The following is a 21,175-nucleotide window of genomic DNA, read 5'->3' on the forward strand; positions in this document are numbered from 1 at the left end:
TTGTCCAAATTAAAAACCAGGATTCGTTGCATTGCGGTGCTTCTAGTCTTTATCTGAGAGAATAAATACATAAAATAGGTATTTGCTATCAGATGTGCTGTACCTACAAGAGGGGCCAGATGTGTAGGCATATTGCGATATGCGAGTACGGCCTACTAGCACACTACTTGTGCAACGATCTCAATCAAAATAGAACTATCTGTGACATTAAAATTCTAGCCACAGGTAACTTCGCAATTTTTAATTTGTTTCAAGGTTCTTATGAATAACAACAAATATATCGTATAGAACTGGAGTATTGTCTAATCATATATACCCCCGGTTACACAGGTTTATCATCTAACTAGTAAAGTCTCTCCATTGCTTTAACAGTTATAGCTATTTATATCGGGGGTGTTTTGGCATCATGTCAGTTGAAGGGTAAATATAAAGACTAGACCGGTGAACAATGTGGTATTTATTTCTGACATTGTGTAGTTCACAATACTTACGGTAACAATACATGTATAGGGACAGGGGGTATGTCTGGCACAAGAGAAACATGATCACAGAGAAACAGGCAGTTAAAACACTACACATTGAGGTACATTGAAACATATAAGATATAAAGGCCCGAGTATTCAGAACTTTGTTAAAATTAAAAATGGGCTTTTTGTTAAAGCTGCACTCTCACAGATTTACCATTTTTACAACCTTTCATTTTTTGTCTTGAAAAGAGCAAATTTTCGCGTAAATATCTGCAAATCAATAATTTAAGATTGCTGACAAAAGATCAGATTATAGCAGATTTTCATATTTCCGTTCGAAAATTAATGTATTATGGCTTAAACCATTACGGTTTGAGGAAAATGCATAAAACATCAATTTTTTAACTTAAATATAAAAATCTGCGATCTAATTTTTTGTCAGCAGTCTTATATAACTTGTTTCCATGGATTTTCGCAAAGATTGGCTCGTTCCCAGACAAAAAATGAAAAAGTTGTCAAAACGTTCAATCTGTGAGAATGCAGCTTTAAAGGTGAAAATTTTGATAATGTGTTCATATATTTACATAAAAAAACAGGTGAAACAGTTGTCTCAAGATATTCTTATAAATACTACAGATTAGAAGGGTATCCATTAAACTTCCAGTGCAGTAAAGATTTGAAAGTTAACAACAATAATTTAAACAAAGTTGTTAACTTTAACAAGGTTCTGAACAATCAGCACATGCAGTTTACATCATCATTGTTCACTTTCAAATCTTGACTTTACTGACCCGTTTCTAGGACACATTTGCGATCTGCAGTACTTTTCATACTCTTCAGCCATGCTTGTTTTATTCAAATATATCAGCACATAATGAAATATTTCACTTCTTAAACTTAATATTGATGCTGTTAACAATAACAAAGCTCTATAACATCTGCCCATTGTTTGTATTATGGCGTAAAAGTGATTGCAATTCTATATTATAAATATTAAATAGCTTTATAAACCATGAAAAAGTTTCCAATACAAATAGGGCTATGTTAAAAAAAAATATTAATCACTCCAAGAGTTAGTACAGCATGTCTGACGCTGATGTGATAGAAACACAATGGTCACTTTTAAAGATTGTATTATATTGACCTTTTAATTATTTTTTGTATTTTTATCCGGTGGACATTTACAAAAATACAACACAAAAGTGATATCAAAATGCCATCATTATAAAGTCATTCTTTTTAATGCTTGCTTATTTGCACCTTGGTAACTGTTAGTTTGAATTTTACATTCTAAAAAATCTAAAATGTTAATCATGTCATTTTAAAAGTGAAAAAATGTTGCATTTTTTTTTTTTTTATCTATTTGCATAAGTAGTTGAATTTTGCTATTAAAACATATGTAATAATACTAAAGGTTTCCTTGTATTATGAAAGAGATACAAATAAGAATCGTTTAAAACAAAAATACTTTAGGTGCATATAAAATGTATAAAAAACACTGTTCAGTTGATCAAAATCGAAATTGTTGTACATAAAAATACAGCAGCGAATAATTATAATGTCCTAATATGAAATGTTTCCTTTTAACACTATGGTTGAATAACAGGAGGTGCTTATAAAGCCCATATAAATTATGTAACCAGTAATTTGATAAAATACAAAGGCACCGTCTTTCAGAAATAACGCACAGTTGGACACAAATCATGGTACCATGAAAAGAAGCATGAAATTGATTAATAATTTAAAGAAAAACTGGTGAATTTGTTATAGAGATAGTGACAAAAATAAATTCTTAATAAAATGGCTCATTATCATTTTTTATACAAAGCAAGAGGTGAACTTTTGAGACAAATCTTAAACAATGCTGCAAAGTGAAACCCAAGCTCATTGCTGCAGTTTTTTAGTCACAAAGGGGCCAAATTCAAGAATCATTTGTCAGTCTTGCTTTACAAAAAAATTGGCCTAAAGGCCTCTGGGAACATGTGTACCAAGTTTCATCCAAATATCATTAACGCTTTTGTTTGAGCAACAGCCAAGGTTCAAGTTTTTGACAATGATGACAATGCCGACGAGACTGCAACCAACACAAAATCTATGACAATACATCAACATCTTATTCTTTGAAAAACAAATGAACTAAAAACCAACACTAAGGCAGTAAATTGAGACTTTAATTTTTTTTCTTCGCAAATCATCCTTTGCATTAGAGATTCCTTATACAGCACGGCTCAACTTAATCTACCTTCAGGTATTTTAAAATTAACAATTTTCGTCACTTAAAAGGTAATCAATTTTATGATATATTATTGCAGGCCACCGCCTGTTTTGTTTCAATAAAGACAGAACACGTAACAACAGTCGTAAACTCAAGACAAACTTAAGACAAAAATCACAGAGAAGAGAGCAACAACGTGAATATGGCTTCGTAAATAGTAAATGATTATAAATATCTGATCTACAATATATATAAATACGCAAAAAACCTGTATGTAAAACTCAACTGATTCGAGTCTAGGCTAGCTAGATTCATATATTTACAGTAAAATGTACATAATAAGTATATATAATTATGTTTAGAACTGTAAAAACTACACAAGGGCGCAGTACGGTACAAAAAACCATAACATATGTCAGTGACTGATTTATACATGTATTTTACATGTATTTCATAAAATACAAACATGTATATGTATTACGATATTCTACAAAACGAAATGCACAGAATATATTCACACATCACATCAAAAAAACTTGATATGACAGATTTTATGACATCGAAACAGGAAGGTAAATCGGCATTGACTAAAGGCATTATAGTTTTTTACATTTATCATTTAAGGACATTTAGTTAAATAACAGATCAAACAAGACTGCCGCGGTGTGAACAACAACGCTCGTCTGGTTAACAATGTCTAATAAGGGGCTTAACATGACAATTACTAAGGCAAGAGTCATGGGCAGGGTCAATCATGTGGATATTGTCTCTGGCAACGTAAGTACCAAGTTTCAGTTGAATATCCTGAACAGTTCTTGTGCATGCCCAAGGTCAAAGTCTTGTGGTAACCCCACAACACCAAGGCTATAACAATACCCCAACTTTTTTCAATGAAAATTTAAAAAAGACGAGTGTATAAAATGGCATACATAAAAACATTTTATATTCTTTAATTTCGTAAAATAAATGTAAGATTGCATAGAAAATCCTGTAGCACCATTTCACAGACTCATATTTATGATATAAAAATAATATAAATTAACATTAAAACCATCAAAATGTTTGAAGTATAACATATAATATAGCACCTAGATTCAAAATACTAGTTACAACCACAGGAGACAGTATCAGTCAGAAATGGTGAAAAAAATATGTTTTGGATATATATTCCAAATCATTTTTCAACCATCTCCGACTAAAACTGGCACCTATGGTTAACATGAGACAGATTATATAAAAATGGATTTAATTTTCTTGGTTACCACAGAATAAAGAGTAAAATACTGAAGAAGGATTTTTATGTGTATGCTTAATTCCAGGAACTAAACTCTTTTATGGATATCTCATTGTCGGCAACCATGGTACTTCTGCCATTACACTTCATACATACCGTGGGGAAATTGACTAACAAAATCTCCTTTATATGAATATGCATGAACCAATAAAACGGCATGTTACAATTAAATACTCTTCAATAACCCTTTACTGTCAGTTATCTCCACAGGCGAGTGGTCTAAATTGCTATAACTTGTAGTGATCAGGCGGACTCAGTTCAATTCGAGCTTTCACCAGAATACTTTTTCTACGGGAAAACATTAGTACAAGTGTCTGTGCATCAGAAGATTTCAAGAGCGGTTTCCTTGCAGAACCAATAAAATTGCCACATAAATTATTTCTGATTACAAAATTTTCCAAGACATATCTCCCACAGTACACAACAAAGCATAGCTCAGTAGTGTTACAGAGGTATTTGACAATGGGGATATCTTAAAAAACATTCTTAAACCATCTCTGACTGACACTGCCACCTATGATTAAAATGAGACAGATAATACATAAATGATCTTTTTGACATCAACATTTAAATGCAAAATTACTGTTAACACATGTATGTTATAACTTTACCATGTTTAAACAATATTTTTTTATATATAATTGCACGAACAATATTATTTTCAAACAGATATATGAAGGCTTCAGTAAATTTTTAGATGGCAATGAAACATGCATATTGCTATTTAAAGAAATCTTAGGTAAAGACTTTTATGTACATTATCAGAATTTGACTTAAAATACAATCATGACATATAATCTAAATTCATATAAAAAAGCAGTCATTTTTAAGAGTTAGTAAGTTGTATAAATATTAAAAATCAGATGGGTCATTCAATATCATAAGAGTTATTCAGATCTCCTAGTGAACAATTTTATTGTAAAAATTATCAAAAACAAACATCAACATTTAACAACAGTAAACAGTACAACAGGCGCTTTACTCTTCATGAAAGAGTATTTCTTATAAACATCTTAACCACGACTAGTTACAGCTAAACTTGATTACATTTCTTACAAAGTATCACCGACAATCAGTCAACCAAACAGGTGAACACTGCACATTACCACTTGCACCAATATATTTAATTTTATCATCTCATTTTCACCAAATTATTCCATACAGTCCCACAAGAAATTCTCATCAAACTTGCCACAAAAGTAAATGATTTGTACTATCATCCTTTCCTGCTGACTCGTTCACAACGTTCGTTCGAAAATCTTCGTAACCATCCCCACCACTTATAACCAACATCCTTGTCGCCAGTGCCGCGGTCATAGTAGCGACTGACGATCTACGCTTGCTGATATCATGTGGGGACGGGGGGTCTCGATTGTTATTTGCTGTGTCAGCACGGGTTTTCCCGCTGCCCAATATTGGTGGCATGTTGATAGGGGACATTTCGACGCATGTTAGGAATCGTACGTGACCTGTGTGACCATGAACACGACCTACAATAAAACAGAAATTGTAAAATTACAAAACTGACAAGTAACAAGAAATATTTTTCTTGCATATTGTAGTATCATAAAAACTTGTATTGGTTTGTTCAGTTTAAACTCATTGCATACTTATTTCTTTTAACTCAATTGTGAAGAAAGCTGACATCTTCTAAAATCACACTTGATTCCAAATCCTGGGTAGAAACCAGTTGTGATGTCCATTTTGAGAGGCCATGAGAAGATACCTCTTGTCATGATCAAACCGTTTGGGTGAGAGGCCGACATCTTTACCACTAGACCACCCTAAACTTGTGTTGAACTTGTACTTACTATTATGAAGCCAAGCAACCACTACTGAACTTTTTGCCCTCATTTGATGTAGTAGTATTGAAGAATTCTAAGTAAATTTTTGTTGAACTCAAAATCTAAAAGTTACTTGCTTTAGGATCTAAGGGCATGCCCCTACCCCCTGATTTTTTTTTTATTAAATTGAGCCTCTGTGGGTTCAAGATTGACAATTACAATTTAAGGAAACAATTGTTAGGAGCACTGTATTCTTATATAAGCCAAAGCCCACTTGAACCCATACAATACTTACCGGTGACTGTGGGTGCTGTAAGACTGCCCTTACTCGTTGTAGAGGTTATTTTTGGCACAGGGACAGTAAGAATGACCCCTGCACTCGTGCCAATCCACAACAGGTCCTTACACACCAGCAGCGCCGTGATTCTCAGGCAAGCTGCTTTGTGTTGACGGATTATGTCATCAGCAGCTATAAAAGAAATTAATTTAAAAAGTTTATTTTAACATGGATGTGCTTGACCTGGGCCAGCATTCAATATTGATCTTATCCTTATCTTTAGACATGCCTCAGAAATTTCACTCAGCATATTGGTCAGCTAAATATACAGGTCAATCAAAACACTTAAGATTCTAATGTTAAATTAAAGTTCAATTAAAGTTGGTTATTGAATACAGCTTCTGGCAGCTGAAGGGCTGAAATCATTTAGGCGATGGGTTTTGGGGACGCTTAAGATCGACAAAGGGGATAAAGCACTATGCCGCAGAAACAAAACTGGCTTTTTAAAAGCCCTTTTGAGGACTCTCCTGACTTCAAATTTAAAGCATACTAGAGTGTTAATACTAACAACAAATAAAGAAACAACCATATGTTAGCAATTCTTACATTGTAGTTTCTGATTGACAGCCAGCGCAATATTGACTTCTAGTAGAAACTCGAACGACGTCGCATGATACAGTAGCACCTTGGAACTCTGCTGGGCTGCTATCCACACTCCCTGGCCGGAGTTCACAATACACTGCACGCTGCGATTACTGTCCTGGTGCATTTGGAACGTCTTCTGAAATATCAAATTTTTTAGCTGGGCATAATTCACAGACACAGTATCTAATTTAAGTTTTTCGCAACCAACTGAAAACTGACTCCAAATTTTCTTAGGTTATCTTCAGTCAGTTGAGGCAACATATTTCATCTTTCATAATATTTATGTCGAAAAACAGCCTTTATATTTCACACATTTCACACTTGATAGTCAATTCCATTGTCTTGAAGTTGAACAGAGTAATTATGACAGACTGAAAATCATCAATCCTGAAATATTTGTTTGAATATGTTCTTATCAGGTTTATGGTCTTAAGACCCCTATTGAAATTGCTTAAGACATTTATACACATTTCAATGCAATTTGTACACATTCATACATTCAAGATATTATCCCTTCTAACAAACACATTCAATTCACTTCAACTATTTGGAGCCTCACCTCGATACTAAGTGTAAGTGGGTTTATCACACAGATGGAGTTTTGTCGACCACACCAGAGTTTTCCTGCCACAGCCAACATTCGCACTATAGGGCCCGTTACACTGCCGATCGCCCGTGTGTAGGGATTCTCTGTATCCCAAAGACCATCTAAAAAGAAAAAGGATGGTTTAATAGATTTTCGTTTAATTAATCATGTAGAGCTTAGTTCCAGTATTTCTCTGTCATATAAAAAATGATATTCAGTTTTCTGCAAGCATATTGATGGCTAGCTCGGCGTGTGGAAATGGAAGTTTGACCAATTGCATTTTAGACTGCTAGATTGAAATACTCTTACAAAAATTAGTTTTTTTAGCATTTTACAATGGAAAGTTTTGTTAACCATAATGAAATGTTTTGTTTTTGTTCTTCAAATCTTTCGTTCCACAAATACTTTATTATATTTTTTAGTATTCTTCAAAAACTTTTATGCCACAAATATTTTACTCATTCTCTCTCAACTTTAAACAAAAATGTGTTAGGCCCATGGGAGAAGTTTGAACTTCATGGATTTTTTAATTTTTTTTTTTCAGCTGCTTATGTAGAATTGTATCAAATAAATACATATCTGACCCGAGTCCCGTCTGTACACAATGAGATCACCGTTGGACAAGGAAACGAACACTTTGTTGTCCAGATAGCTGAAATACCAAATGGTCAATGGTTATTGCTAAAAAAACAATTCTTATTTTTTTATGAACAACCTACTGGTACCATTATGGACAATTATGCTCTGCAGCTCAAATTATGACTTTTATTCTCATTCATTGAATGGCATTAATTTTGTTTAAAGTTTTTTTCCATTTGACCAGGGGTTCTAACAGCTGATCAATGTCAATCCTGTAAAATAGCCGAGGGTCTGTTTGAGTATGAGAGATTCATACCCAAAGGAGGGTAAATGGGCTTAGACCACTTTGAACTTGTTTCCAAAGACATTTATATTCATTACTTATTCAGAGGTACTTCCTACTGTTCTTGATGCGAAATGTTTCAGCAATAACAACTTTAAAAGGGTCTGAAGTTAAAAGCACCCAATCCGGATTTCAGGATTGATCTTAAAATCTTCAAACACCTGTTTTGCTGAAGTTAGTATGCGCCTATTCTCCAAGAGCATGATTGAAATTCTTGCCTGCATACTATGAATCATATGAAGTTTTTGACAATTTTCTCAAGTTCATTTTAGACTGATTTCATAAATATCTTCAAACTCATATTTTGAAAAAATGGATCGGATTTTACTCTGATGTTTTTCACAATTCGTATTATCTATCATAAAGTTCCGTAAACACTTCATTTTATATATATCATAATAAACTGTTTCGTTCAAAAAATCTGACCAACACTTATAAATGCTATTAATTTGTTTGTGAAGTAATAATCATGCTCATAATGCAATCAAAATTATGTTTGCTACTCACAGTATACAGTAGACAGGGTAGCCCAGCTGGATCTTCAACTTGTTCTTTGTTGTTTTGATATTGTCTGTACATTGGAATATGTGAATGCTGGAATGAGAAAGAAATCTATTCAATAAACCAAGATTTTGTTTTTGTACAATTTTTAGCACAATAGTTTATGTATACACTAGTCTAAAAATGGCTTCGGCAAATTAGATTTCATATCATTTTGTAATATCTATTAGTGGAATACAATAATATTATTAAATTTCCTTCAAGTTTAACCTCTACAGATTTGCTTTCACTTTTTTGTTCAGTATATTGAGAATTGTTGACAGTAGAAACATGTATCGAGGGGTGAACATGAAATGATTCTATTAAAGTTAATTTAATAGTAGACATATCTTTTCACTCCACCTATCTGTATGTAGGCTCGAGTTTTTGGTGTGATGATTTTAGCTCATTTAAGACATTTCATAACTATACTCACCATCCATCCTCGGTCCCCAGCCACATAGTAGACTTGTTTCTATCCTGGTGCCAGGCACCGGTCGTTGTTATGGAGTCTGGCCCTCCCGTACTGCCAGATGATGTGGATGGACGCTTAGCATCAAAGTCTACAATAAAAAATAAAGTGAGTTAGCAAAACATTAACAAGATTTCTCAAATCTTAGTTCTGAGCAAAAAAATAGACTTGTTCCTATCCTATTGTCAGGCACCAGAACCACTAGAAGATGTGAATGTACTCTTTGAGTCAAAAGTCAGCAATGAAAAATATGGTGAGCTAATAATATACAGATTATTTTTTTTATATGAACCACGTGGTAGACTTGATCTTATATTGACTCCAAGTACCTGGCTGTGTTATCAAGGCTGGCCCTCCTGGACCAAAGTGAGTTGGGGATGGACTCTTGTAGTGGATGCGACAACAAATATGGCCAATTTACAACACACATTATTTATTCATGTCTTGACCTTCTGGACCATTTGACAATGTAGATGGACACTTTGAGTAAAAGTTTGCTATGAAAATTACTAGTTATGGTTATTTTGCCTGCCTCTTACAACAAAATTCACAGTAATGACTGTCTTTTTACAGCAAACAAAACATTTGATAAAGTAAAAGTTTGATTCATTACAGGTTTTAGTAGAACTTGCAACAAGCCAATTCAGCAGTACATTATTTCTACAAGAATACATTATCAAGAACATTACCACAGCTACCATCTCTAAAGTGCTTCCAATTTCATTTCACATACCTTCAACATATAGTTTACGAGTGGCAATATAATCATCGTCAGTCTCATCATCGCTAGAGCTCGAATCAGACTGGTACCCTTCCTCGCTGACCTCATCTACGGGGAAATCAGACGGGAAGAATTCATCAGGCCGCGGATCCTCCTCAGTGATTGCAGAGTCCACCTCTTCTACAGAGATCCGCGGACCACATTCACCCATGGGTGACGGAGGGCCATGCTTACTGTAACGTTTGCAGCTGCTTTTCCTGAGACGATATCAGAATATAAATGTTTAGATTTGAAATTTAAGAGTATTTGTTTTCAAAATATTTTTCGTCCCATTGTCAATTAAAATCTTCACTAAATTCAACAAATTTGGAACAACTGCATTGCTGCATTCAGAAAATGCTGTCATAATGGTATGGCCATGACCATATTGGTAACATAAGAGCTGTCGTAAGACAGCGCGCTCGACTTCCCCGCTTTGACTTAGAAGTGAATACAATAACAATGTAATATTACCAAGTTCGGTCGATTTATGTCAAACCTAACTAAAATTATTCAATACATTAGGTGACGTTGATGCTGCCCTCCCACCACCCGAAAAATGATGCAAGTCATTCAAATAATTTGATTTCCCATTATGAAAATGTGGTAAAGAAAATACAAATATGCCTTTCAAAAGAAATTAAAATAAAATTTAAAAAAAAATCAAGGGCCGTATAGTATAGCCCTCCTTGTTTTCCCTTGGTAAAAAAATTGGTTAAGAATGTAAAAATGTGCCTGTCAAAAGAAATTAAAAAAAATGATATTCAAGGGACATAATTTGTATTTAGGGTTAAAATGGAGTTATGTTTCTTGTTGTAAGATGGTCGTAAATAATTTTGAATTTTATTAAGTGCATTTAATGAATAGGTATAGAAGTTTTTTATTAAAATCCCAACTTGCCCTTAACTTTTACTTGCCTAAAACTTTAACCTTAGTCATTCAGGGGCCATAACTTGTATTAAGGATATGGAGTTATGTAACCTCATTGGGTGTTGGTCCTGAACAATTGTGTGAAGTATTAAGTCAATTGAATGAAGGGTATAGAAGTTATTAATAAATATCCCAACCTGCCCTAAAACTTTAACCTAAGTTCCATTGTCAATCAGGGGCCATAATTTGTATAAAAGATAATATGGAGTTATCTAACCTCATTGTGTGATGGCTCTGAACAACTGTGTGAAGTATTAAGTCAATTGAATGAATGGTATTGTAGTTTTAAATGAAAATCCCAACTTGCCCTAAAACTTTAACCTGCCCTAAAACTTTAACCTAAGTCAATCAGGGGCCATAACTTGTATTAAGGATAATATAGAGTTATGTAACCTCATTGTGTGATGGTCCTGAACAACTGTGTGAAGTATTAAGTCAATTGAACAAAGGGTATAGAAGTATAAATATCCCAACATGCCCTAAAACTTTAACCTAAGTTTCATAGTCAATCAGGGGCCATAATCTTTGTAAAGAATAATATGGAGTTATCTAACCTCATCATGTGATGGCCCTGAACAACTGTGTGAAGTATTAACTCAATTGAATGAAAGGTATTGGACTTATAAGTGAAAATCCCAATTTGGCCTAAAACTTTAACCGGACGCCGACGCCGGGGCGAGTAGTATAGCCCACCAATTCTTCGAATAGTCGAGCTAAAAAATAATAACAGTATTTCAAGGAGCTAAAACTGAAATAATCTCTGGCTTAGTTCCTGAACTCTGACATTTTATGAATAAATGACAAATTCTCACCTCCTTAGGCTAGCCAAAGCAGGCACAGCAGATATACACAATATACGGGCATTACACCCAGGCACAGGTGTGTTCAGAGTGACTATGGGCTCGGGCTGCAGGCTCAATAAGCACATGTGGCCCACGTAACCATCGCTGTTACACACCCAGACATCTCGATGCCCGCTGGAGTTCACGCCATCAATTGGGGCAGCACAGGAGAACTGGAATTACGTTAATGAAGGAACGATTATAACAAAATATATACTCTCAGTAACTGAATTATCACTTTGTAGCATATCAGTACATAATTGGCACCTGAGAACAGATTTCACTTCAGAGAAAGAAACAAGTATCAGCTTATTTCAATCATTGGTATCTTAGACATATTTTTAATTTTAATTTGACATATCTGATTTGTATTTGTTTTTATACTGAAATCCTTTGTATATTTTTAATTTCATTTCAGACATACAGTTGAAACCTGTTGACTCAATATGCCATGCATCGGCCAAATTGTTCGAGCCTCGTGATTATCTGACCAAGCAGGAATGCTTGCAAAAAGGTTAAAAAAATATATCAGGCCTTTACATCCAGTTCGAGCCAACGAGAATTGAGCCAAGCAATATCGAGCCATCATGCTTTGACAGTATTTGATTTTTATACATTCTTTTGGTATAATGGATATATTTTTCTTTCTAATTTTGAAATATCTGTTAAAAAAGATATTTTTAAAGTTAGGCCCAACTAAAAGTATTTCTTAATCATTATACCTGCATCCCAGCTCGGGTCTTGGTGATCTGTAGGGGCTGTAAGAATTCTGCTGCCCTTCTGTCAGACAGCTGGGCTGTAAGTAAGGACAACAAATATTTTAAACTATGTATGAAGCTTTAGTAAATAGAAATCAGAACAACAGTGCCAACTGTCGCAAAAAAGGCCTGTCCTATTTTTAGGACACCAAGTATGGTGATAGCTGGTTGTACATTATCCATGTTTAGAGAGCGGTCACTGTAAATACAGTTCTTGCAAATTCAGGGATCAATACTCTGCAATGACTGAGGCGACATGGCTGGTTCTATGAACGGGCACATAAATATGGATTTTTGTCACAAGCTTTGAAGTAAGTAGAGTTATACTTATTGACAATTGGCTACTGTCTAAAATTACAATATACCTACAATGAAAATTCTGAACACAAGTTTCAAATATGGAACCCATCAATAATATAGGCCTGGACCAGTATTCATAAAACATCTTAATTCATTTTCCTAAGTTAAGTAGCTCACAGGTCACATCATTTTATAACTTTAATAGTAATATCTAAAAAACTTTATTGTCATTAATGTTATGTAATAAACATACATTTATGTTAAAAACACTTGTACTTTTCTTTAAATATAACCATGATTTTTTCAGGAAATTGACTTAAGTTAAGAAATTACTTAAGATGTTTTATGAATATAGACCCTGGACAACAAATACATGTACACTAGAAATATCTTATAACTAAAATATACCAACTACAGAATAGTATAGGGCTGGTATTCATTTAACATCTGAATTCATTTCCTAATTTAGCCATTTTTTTAGTTCATTTTCTCACTTATCAAATGATATTAATGCTTCATAATATCTGAAACACTTTATTTTCATTGATTTGATTCAAATTCATACTTTTATTAAGAAAAAAACAACACAAATGCTTTTCTTTTTTTTGACTACGAAAACTTCAGGAAATTGACTTAAGTTAAGAAATGACTCAATATATTTTATGAATACGGCCCCAGCTCCTTACATAGTTTCTGTTTTGCATCAAGGAATGTAGATTCCCAGCTGGTGCGCTTTTCCACAGACACAAAGTTCACTTCAAGGTTTGTAACTCCTTCCCTGAAAACACACAAGGTTTTGAGGTCTAATTAGAGCTTGCGTCAACTGACCATAAAAAAACACCATGGAGCAAACACCAACACTCATCTGGGTTTTTTTAGTTGAAAAAGGGGCATAACTTTTACGATAACAATTATTAGAGCCAGGATTATTGGCATTGCTATACATGTACGTTTTGTCTCTTGCAACATGTGTACCAAGTTTCATTTAAATATCTTTGAAAGGTTTCTGAATTATGGCCAAGGCAACATGTATACCAAGTTTCATTAAAATATCTTGGAAAGGTTTTTGAGTTATGGCCAAGGAATTCATTCATGCATGCTGACACGGACTGCAACAAAATTAAGGCTATCACAAAGCTTCGAGAAACAGACGAGCTAAGAAATGGTATGAAACATCGAATTTGTCTGAGCTCTTATGCCCATACATATTCTGACCAAATTTGGTGATGATTGGACAAATGAATCTTAAGTTATTGATTGGAAAGTATTATTGGAAGCCGCCCGCCCGCAAGTCCACTCAACCTTACAGCTCAGGTGAAACTGTAACATGTCACATTCTGTGAACGGGCATTTAAAAACCCTTTAATGTAAATAAAAATTTAATGTACTCTACATACTGTGTCGTGACAAGCAGCTCCATCTTGCTGGCATCAAGGAGCGAGGATCTCATGTCATGTTCCACCAGCTGCTTGTTGAGATTCTGGGTCAGCTCTTTCATGCAGTCATCTAGGGCCTGGAGTATATGATGATGTTGTTTAAAGTATAGTTCTTATCTCTCCATAAAAATCTGTATTAATTGGCTAGTAGGTCTTATCTATTCAGTTTGCTTGTGTTTGAATGATGTTTGATCCTATGGTCCTCAAACTTTATTACAACTAATTGACACTGATGCAAGATTTACATTGACGAAGTTGAGAATATAATTATCAGTGTCAAGGAGAGGTTTTACATAGACTGAAAAGAAAATGTATTTAACAGTGTTGTTTTGTAACTAAAAAGTCAAAATATAATGATAAATGCTTATTTGGCTTGTCAAAACTTTAATGGCCGCAGGTGTATTTGTTCTACGTAATAATTCAGTGTAATATTTTATGCAAGTAAGTCAAAGCCTTATGGGTTGAGGTCAGTTACTTATGGGGTGAGGTCAGTTACTTATGGGTTGAGGTCAGTTACTTATGGGGTGAGGTCAGTTACTTATGGGGTGAGGTCAGTTACTTATGGGATGAGGTCAGTTACTTATAGGGTGTGGTCAGTTACTTATGGGGTGAGGTCAGTTCCCTATGGGTTGAGGTCAGTTACTTATAGGGTGAGGTCAGTTACTTATGGGGTGAGGTCAGTTACTTATGGGGTGAGGTCAGTTACTTATAGGGTGAGGTCAGTTACTTATGGGGTGAGGTCAGTTACTTATGGGTTGAGGTCAGTTCCTTATGGGTTGAGGTCAGTTACTTATAGGGTGAGGTCAGTTACTTATGGGGTGAGGTCAGTTACTTATAGGGTGAGGTCAGTTACTTATGGGGTGAGGTCAGTTACTTATGGGGTGAGGTCAGTTACTTATGGGGTGAGGTCAGTTACTTATGGGGTGAGATCAGTTACTTATAGGGTGAGATCAGTTACTTATGGGGTGAGGTCAGTTACTTATGGGGTGAGGTCAGTTACTTATGGGATGAGGTCAGTTACTTATAGGGTGTGGTCAGTTACTTATGGGGTGAGGTCAGTTCCTTATGGGTTGAGGTCAGTTACTTATAGGGTGAGGTCAGTTACATATGGGGTGAGGTCAGTTACTTATGGGTTGAGGTCAGTTCCTTATGGGTTGAGGTCAGTTACTTATAGGGTGAGGTCAGTTACTTATGGGGTGAGGTCAGTTACTTATAGGGTGAGGTCAGTTACTTATGGGGTGAAGTCAGTTACTTATGGGGTGAGGTCAGTTACTTATGGGTTGAGGTCAGTTACTTATGGGGTGAGGTCAGTTACTTATGGGGTGAGATCAGTTACTTATAGGGTGAGATCAGTTACTTATGGGGTGAGGTCAGTTAATTATGGGGCGAGGTCAGTTACTTATGGGGTGAGGTCAGTTACTTATGGGGTACTTATGGGGTGAGGTCAGTTACTTATGGGTTGAGGTCAGTTACTTATGGAGTGAGATCAGTTACTTATGGGATGAGGTCAGTTACTTATGGGGTGAGGTCAGTTACTTATGGGGTGTGGTCAGTTACTTATGGGGTGAGGTCAGTTCCTTATGGGTTGAGGTCAGTTCCTTATGGGTTGAGGTCAGTTACTTATGGGGTGAGGTCAGTTACTTATGGGGTGAGGTCAGTTACTTATAGGGTAAGATCAGATACTTATAGGGTGAGGTCAGTTTCTTATGGGTTGAGGTCAGTTCCTTATGGGGTGAGGTCAGTTACTTACAGCATGCTGACAGTTGAGTTTAGAGGCAACATCCTGGATCATGGACAGAAGGTCAAGGTCTTCTTCCACCTGTTCACGGTCCAACGACGCCTCACGCTTCAATGTTCTTGCACCTATAAAACAAACAGCAGATATGAAACCTACATGTTTTCGTAACAATTTTTGGAACAAAGGAGCCATTCCTTGAAACATGACCACCTATTATTCCATCATGTATACAACCTTCAAGTTATCTGCTAACAAAATACGACTTTTTAGCCTCATAATTGGCATATTTCAACTACTTTCAAACATAATTTCTATCAGAACACGTAATCAAAACAAATAAATACAACCTGCACCTTTGCACGTAGGCAAAAAAAACAACAACATGAAGCAAAGTCAGGATATTAATTTGAAAGTCGGTAAAAGTTGAAATAAAAATCTGAGCGTTAATGAAATTATAAGTGTTCCTCAAAATCTAGAGCATATATCGATTATTCTTTAAGCATTAAAACTCATCTTTAGAATAATTTGCACCTGCTAGTAAAATATTAATGTGCATCGTTCTAATTATTAAACCAATTCTGTTTTACATTTTTACTCACAACCACTTTCACTGAAAGAACTTGCTTGTTCACCGATCATAATATTTTCATCATTTATTTGAATGAATATTAATAAAGTAACCGAGATTACTTCAATTTTATATTTTTAAAGAGTGTTATACACATGTATCTTAGCGATTGCCGACTCGAAAAGATAGTTCTGGGCTTGTCAACTGGTTTAGATCTTCAAGTGGTTATGGTCATTTGGAGGTATTTTGAATGCCCAAATCTAGGCAACCAAAGTGTTTATTAGTAAATAAGAATAATTTCTTCGGAAGACTAGTAATTTATTCAATATTAATAAATCAAATTATTTGCAGGAAATTTTTTGTATTCTTGCAAATTCTAGCTTAAAGCACCTCCTTGGTCTTGCTATGAAGTTTGTTTATATTTATGAATAATTGTATAAAAAGCAGGTTTTATTTCATGATTTCTGATTGTTTACTGAAATATAACAGTGGATTATATCTTGAGTTTATCAAAATATATGTTCACCAATTTCTCAGATTTTACCTGTTTGTAAAAATGGTAACATAAATGAATACAGTGCCAGGAAGAAAATGCAATGACATCAGTTAATTCTGTTTCTAGTATGACGTCAATGGGTTGAATTTTGCACTATTTTCCAATTAAATATCAATTAAATATTGTTTTTGTTAAATTAAAAGCATGAGATAAAAATAAAAATTGTTTGTTTCATTGTAAAATTGCAATATAAATCACCTCGTGAACAAAGCCACTCGTGAAATATTACTTTTGATGCTCACTGGGTGAAATATATCTCATATCTTAAATAGAAACAAAAACCATTATTTTCTATAAATAAGGCCTCTTGAAAGCCTCACATTACCGTACTATCATATTGCAAAAAACTGTCAACAAAGAACGATAGCTTTGTTCTATTAAAGGTATGTTTAAACTATCATAAAACAAGAGGCCCATGAGGGCCTTTGCTTTACTGGCATGACATTTTTAGTATTTCTTTTTATCCAAAGCATCTCATACTAGCAACAGGCAATATAACGAACCCACATTCAAAGGAAAGCAATAAGTGAACCATATGTTACACGAAGGGCAAAGGGAAAAAACCGGAGCACTTTATCATGTTCACAAGCAATTGTTTTTGAATGCAAGCAAGACAGACATTGTCATGGCATACGCTCTACTAAACAAAGGCCAGAAGAGCTAAAAATAACATCAAGCATTCAAATGTTTGCAACTTTCGTTTAAATGTAAACACATTATGCCAGAATTTATAACTTCGTCTATATTTTATATATAGCTCGCTAGTTTTATCTGTCTACCAGGGTGTAATGGATACGGTCACTGACTGCAGACCTAAACAACCTAGATACGAATCCTGCTGCCAGCAGAACCTTTTTTCGGTTTTTCCAGTTTTTTTCTTATATCTTTTTTATCATTATATCTATAAAATTAATTTCATGTCTTAACTCCTCATCTTGATAGGTTTTCTCCTTTTTTTTAAGGAAAGTTTCATATTTAATTACAGTACGTTAACATGTTTTTTTGCAAATTGAAGCATTTATAAATATTTACATACATGTGTCAATTATCTGACAATATAAAAAATTAGGAAGTCCATTTACGGTACCTACTTTTGACAATTTCAATGTCGTCCAAACCGACTTTCAGCCAAACTTTGTGCTTCACATTTTCAGCAAAATCTTGCCCTGTCGGAGATTTTCTGAAATATCAAACAGTTATCAAAGTTTCAAAATAATCTTGAATATCAAGCAAAAATTAATGCTGGGATTTTCATGAACTTCCTGATACACCCATAAGAAAAAATAACTTGACAGTTTTTGACATTTTCACCCCAAAATACCCATTTTCAAGTCGTAAATGTCAGTTACAATGAATTGAAGCTATAACTTATTTCTATATCATGGAAATTAAATATCAATTTGCACCTACAAAACAATTAGGAGTCTGTTTTGTTTCAAAATTACTCAGAAGAGAAACTCAATAGTCAGAGTTAATTATCACAAATGAGAAGAAAATGATAAATTTCAGTAAGTCTGCATAGATGAATATTTTCCTCCTATAAATATATTCGACATTTTATGATTAAGACAAATGACATCACTTTACTTATAGAGTTAATTTCATTTAAACCATCTTGCTTAATTGGTGTTGCTCATGTTTTAGGACAAAAAATCGTAATTTGCAGAAAAAAAGACAATTAAAGTATGAAAAAAACTTTTAGTGTGGAGCGAGCCGACACCGGAACAGACAAGAAAAAAATACAAAACTGACAACAAAATCACATATTTCAGCACATCTCAACATTTGTTGAAGGGTTCCAGCCTTCAGTATCTTAGTCTTAACAATCCTTATGATTTGCAACACTTTATTTCGTCATGAAAAAAGAGTGTATTTTACAAAATATGAGCAAGTCCCTTTAAAGTATTGCTTTAAATTAATGTTTAAAGGCCAATATCCCTGAGTCTATTTTTTCTTCTATATCTAATGAAAACAGCATTCACACAGTTTTCACTGTTAGATGTACATATCCCATGACCATTAATGCAGCACAATTCGTGAGGCCCTAATAAATTATAGATGTAGATTATTTTGCTTGAATGTCTGGTCAATACAGGGCTGTCTTTCCCCTGTAGGGGAATGGGGCTGGGCCCTTCCAAACGGGAATTTTGCCGACAAAAGGGAATTTGAATGCAGGCAGTATTACTTATTCATATGATAAAATCAAATTAATGTATTGTTGCACCATATATTAATCAGATTCACTTCATACAACTTGATTCTAACATGTGACAGCATATTGCAAAAAAGAAAATTGCCTCTATCTCTATTTTTTTCTTCATAAAAAAGGGGAATTAATTAAATATTGCAAAATCTGTTCATTCTTATCGCATTGCATCAAGATGTACAATCTAGGATACATACAATATAATCGAGACTTTTCTGGTAACGGGTCCGCTTTTCCGTTTCACGCTGCTGATGATCAACACATCCGAGAACATCCAAATGCAACACTGGTCCTTCTTGTTCTGCAAGATATGACAGTAAAAGTAATAATTTCCTAGTACAGAACAAGATGATGTATATTTTTCTGGTGATAGGCTGCTCTTTCATTTTATTCTGCGGATAATCAACAGATTGGAGAACATTCAAATCAAACACTGGTCTTTCTTGTTCTGTAAGATACGACAATAACAGTATTAAACTAACGTCCATGTGTAGTCCAACATAATGGAGACTTTTCCAGTGACATGCACACTATTCAGTACCAGTGCTTTGACAAATCATAGAAAACAAGAAAGGCCGCAATGCAATGAAACACGGTTTTCAATGATTGACAGAAGAACTTCAGCCTGTGTCTGTTTTTCTATTTTTAGTACCAGTGACCTTGACCCTAGGGACCCCAAACACAATCCCATGAAAGGACTCCATAAACTCTTCCTTTATACTAAGTTTGGTCAAGATATCTGAACCCTGACTAAAGTTATTCAGTTTCAACTGTTTTTCTACTTTTAGTAACAGTGACCTTGACCATGACCATAGGGACCCCAAACACTATCCCATGAAAGGTCTCCATAAACTCTTGCTTTATACCAAGGTTGGTTAAGATGTGTCAACGCTAACTAAAGTTACTCAGTTTCAACCATTTTTCTATTTTAGTAACAGTGACCTTGACCTTGACCCTAGGGAACCCGAAACGCAATCCCGTTAAAGGTATTTATAAACTCTTCCTTTATACCAAGTCGGGTCAAGATATGTCAACCCTAACTAATTCAGTTTCAAACATTTTTCTATTTTTAGTGACAGTGACTTTGACCTTGACCTTAGGGACCCCAAACACAATCCAATGAAAGGTTTCCATAAACTCTTCCTTTATACCAAGTTGGGTCAAGATATGTTAACCCTAACTTAAGTTATTCAGTTTCAACCGTTTTTCTATTTTAGTATTTTTGACCTTGACACTAGGGACCCCAAACGCAATCCCATGAAAGGTCTCCATAAACTCTTCCTTTATATCAAGTCGGGTCAACCCAGACGCCCGCCCGCCCAGCCACCTGCCTGAACAACGACGTTCGTCATTATAATAACCAGATTTCACTATGTGAAAACCTGGTTAATAAAATTCCCTGACCAAATCCCAATTTTCCCTGATGACCAAACAAACTGTGTTCATAGGAACTAAATTGGGCATCTAGGAGCATAATTTATAATGTTGGCCTGGGAAATACAATTTAATATATAGTGCCAATAAAAGGTTTGTGCAAGTATTTAGATTAACCAGAAAGGAATAAACTACCATAACCTTATTTTTTACTTTCTGCTATTTTACAAATTGTTTCCACAGCCTTCAGTCTCCGGTTCCAATTTTCCCTGACATTTCCCTGACATTTCCCTGACATTTCCCTGACATTTTCCCATTTCCCAAATATCCCTGACCAATTCAAATTTCCTGACCTTGATAAAAACATTTTCCTGGACTTTTCCCTGACCATGGGAATCCAGTTGACACTGCTGATTAAAACCAACAGACCCGACTAAAGGTCTTGAACGGACTTAAAATACTTAAAATCACAATATCACTATAAAGCGGTTCTCCTGGCATATCA

The 21,175-nt window shown here is 34.7% G+C and overlaps 1 protein-coding gene across 4 annotated transcripts in view; it reads right to left on the bottom strand.

The window, feature by feature from the left end:
- Positions 1 to 442: 442 nt before the first annotated feature.
- Positions 443 to 21,175, bottom strand: part of LOC128228300 (rho guanine nucleotide exchange factor 17-like) — a 45,999-nt gene continuing 25,266 nt past the window's right edge. For 3 of the 4 annotated variants that reach the window (XM_052939535.1, XM_052939533.1, XM_052939534.1), the window contains exons 9-23: positions 19,494 to 19,597; positions 18,182 to 18,270; positions 15,979 to 16,091; positions 14,190 to 14,305; positions 13,479 to 13,570; positions 12,457 to 12,530; positions 11,705 to 11,907; positions 9,936 to 10,180; positions 9,167 to 9,293; positions 8,698 to 8,784; positions 7,853 to 7,920; positions 7,242 to 7,390; positions 6,644 to 6,818; positions 6,056 to 6,229; positions 443 to 5,466 (exon numbers count right to left, since the gene is read on the bottom strand). In XM_052939535.1, coding sequence (XP_052795495.1) covers positions 5,159 to 5,466; positions 6,056 to 6,229; positions 6,644 to 6,818; positions 7,242 to 7,390; positions 7,853 to 7,920; positions 8,698 to 8,784; positions 9,167 to 9,293; positions 9,936 to 10,180; positions 11,705 to 11,907; positions 12,457 to 12,530; positions 13,479 to 13,570; positions 14,190 to 14,305; positions 15,979 to 16,091; positions 18,182 to 18,270; positions 19,494 to 19,597 — 2,124 coding nt within the window. In that variant the 3' untranslated portion in view covers positions 443 to 5,158. The remainder of the gene's footprint in view (positions 5,467 to 6,055; positions 6,230 to 6,643; positions 6,819 to 7,241; positions 7,391 to 7,852; positions 7,921 to 8,697; positions 8,785 to 9,166; positions 9,294 to 9,935; positions 10,181 to 11,704; positions 11,908 to 12,456; positions 12,531 to 13,478; positions 13,571 to 14,189; positions 14,306 to 15,978; positions 16,092 to 18,181; positions 18,271 to 19,493; positions 19,598 to 21,175) is intronic. The other variant, XM_052939536.1, reaches the window with a different exon arrangement.

The sequence above is a fragment of the Mya arenaria genome, chromosome 3 (genome assembly GCF_026914265.1).
Source record: "Mya arenaria isolate MELC-2E11 chromosome 3, ASM2691426v1".
Lineage (NCBI taxonomy): Eukaryota > Metazoa > Mollusca > Bivalvia > Myida > Myidae > Mya > Mya arenaria.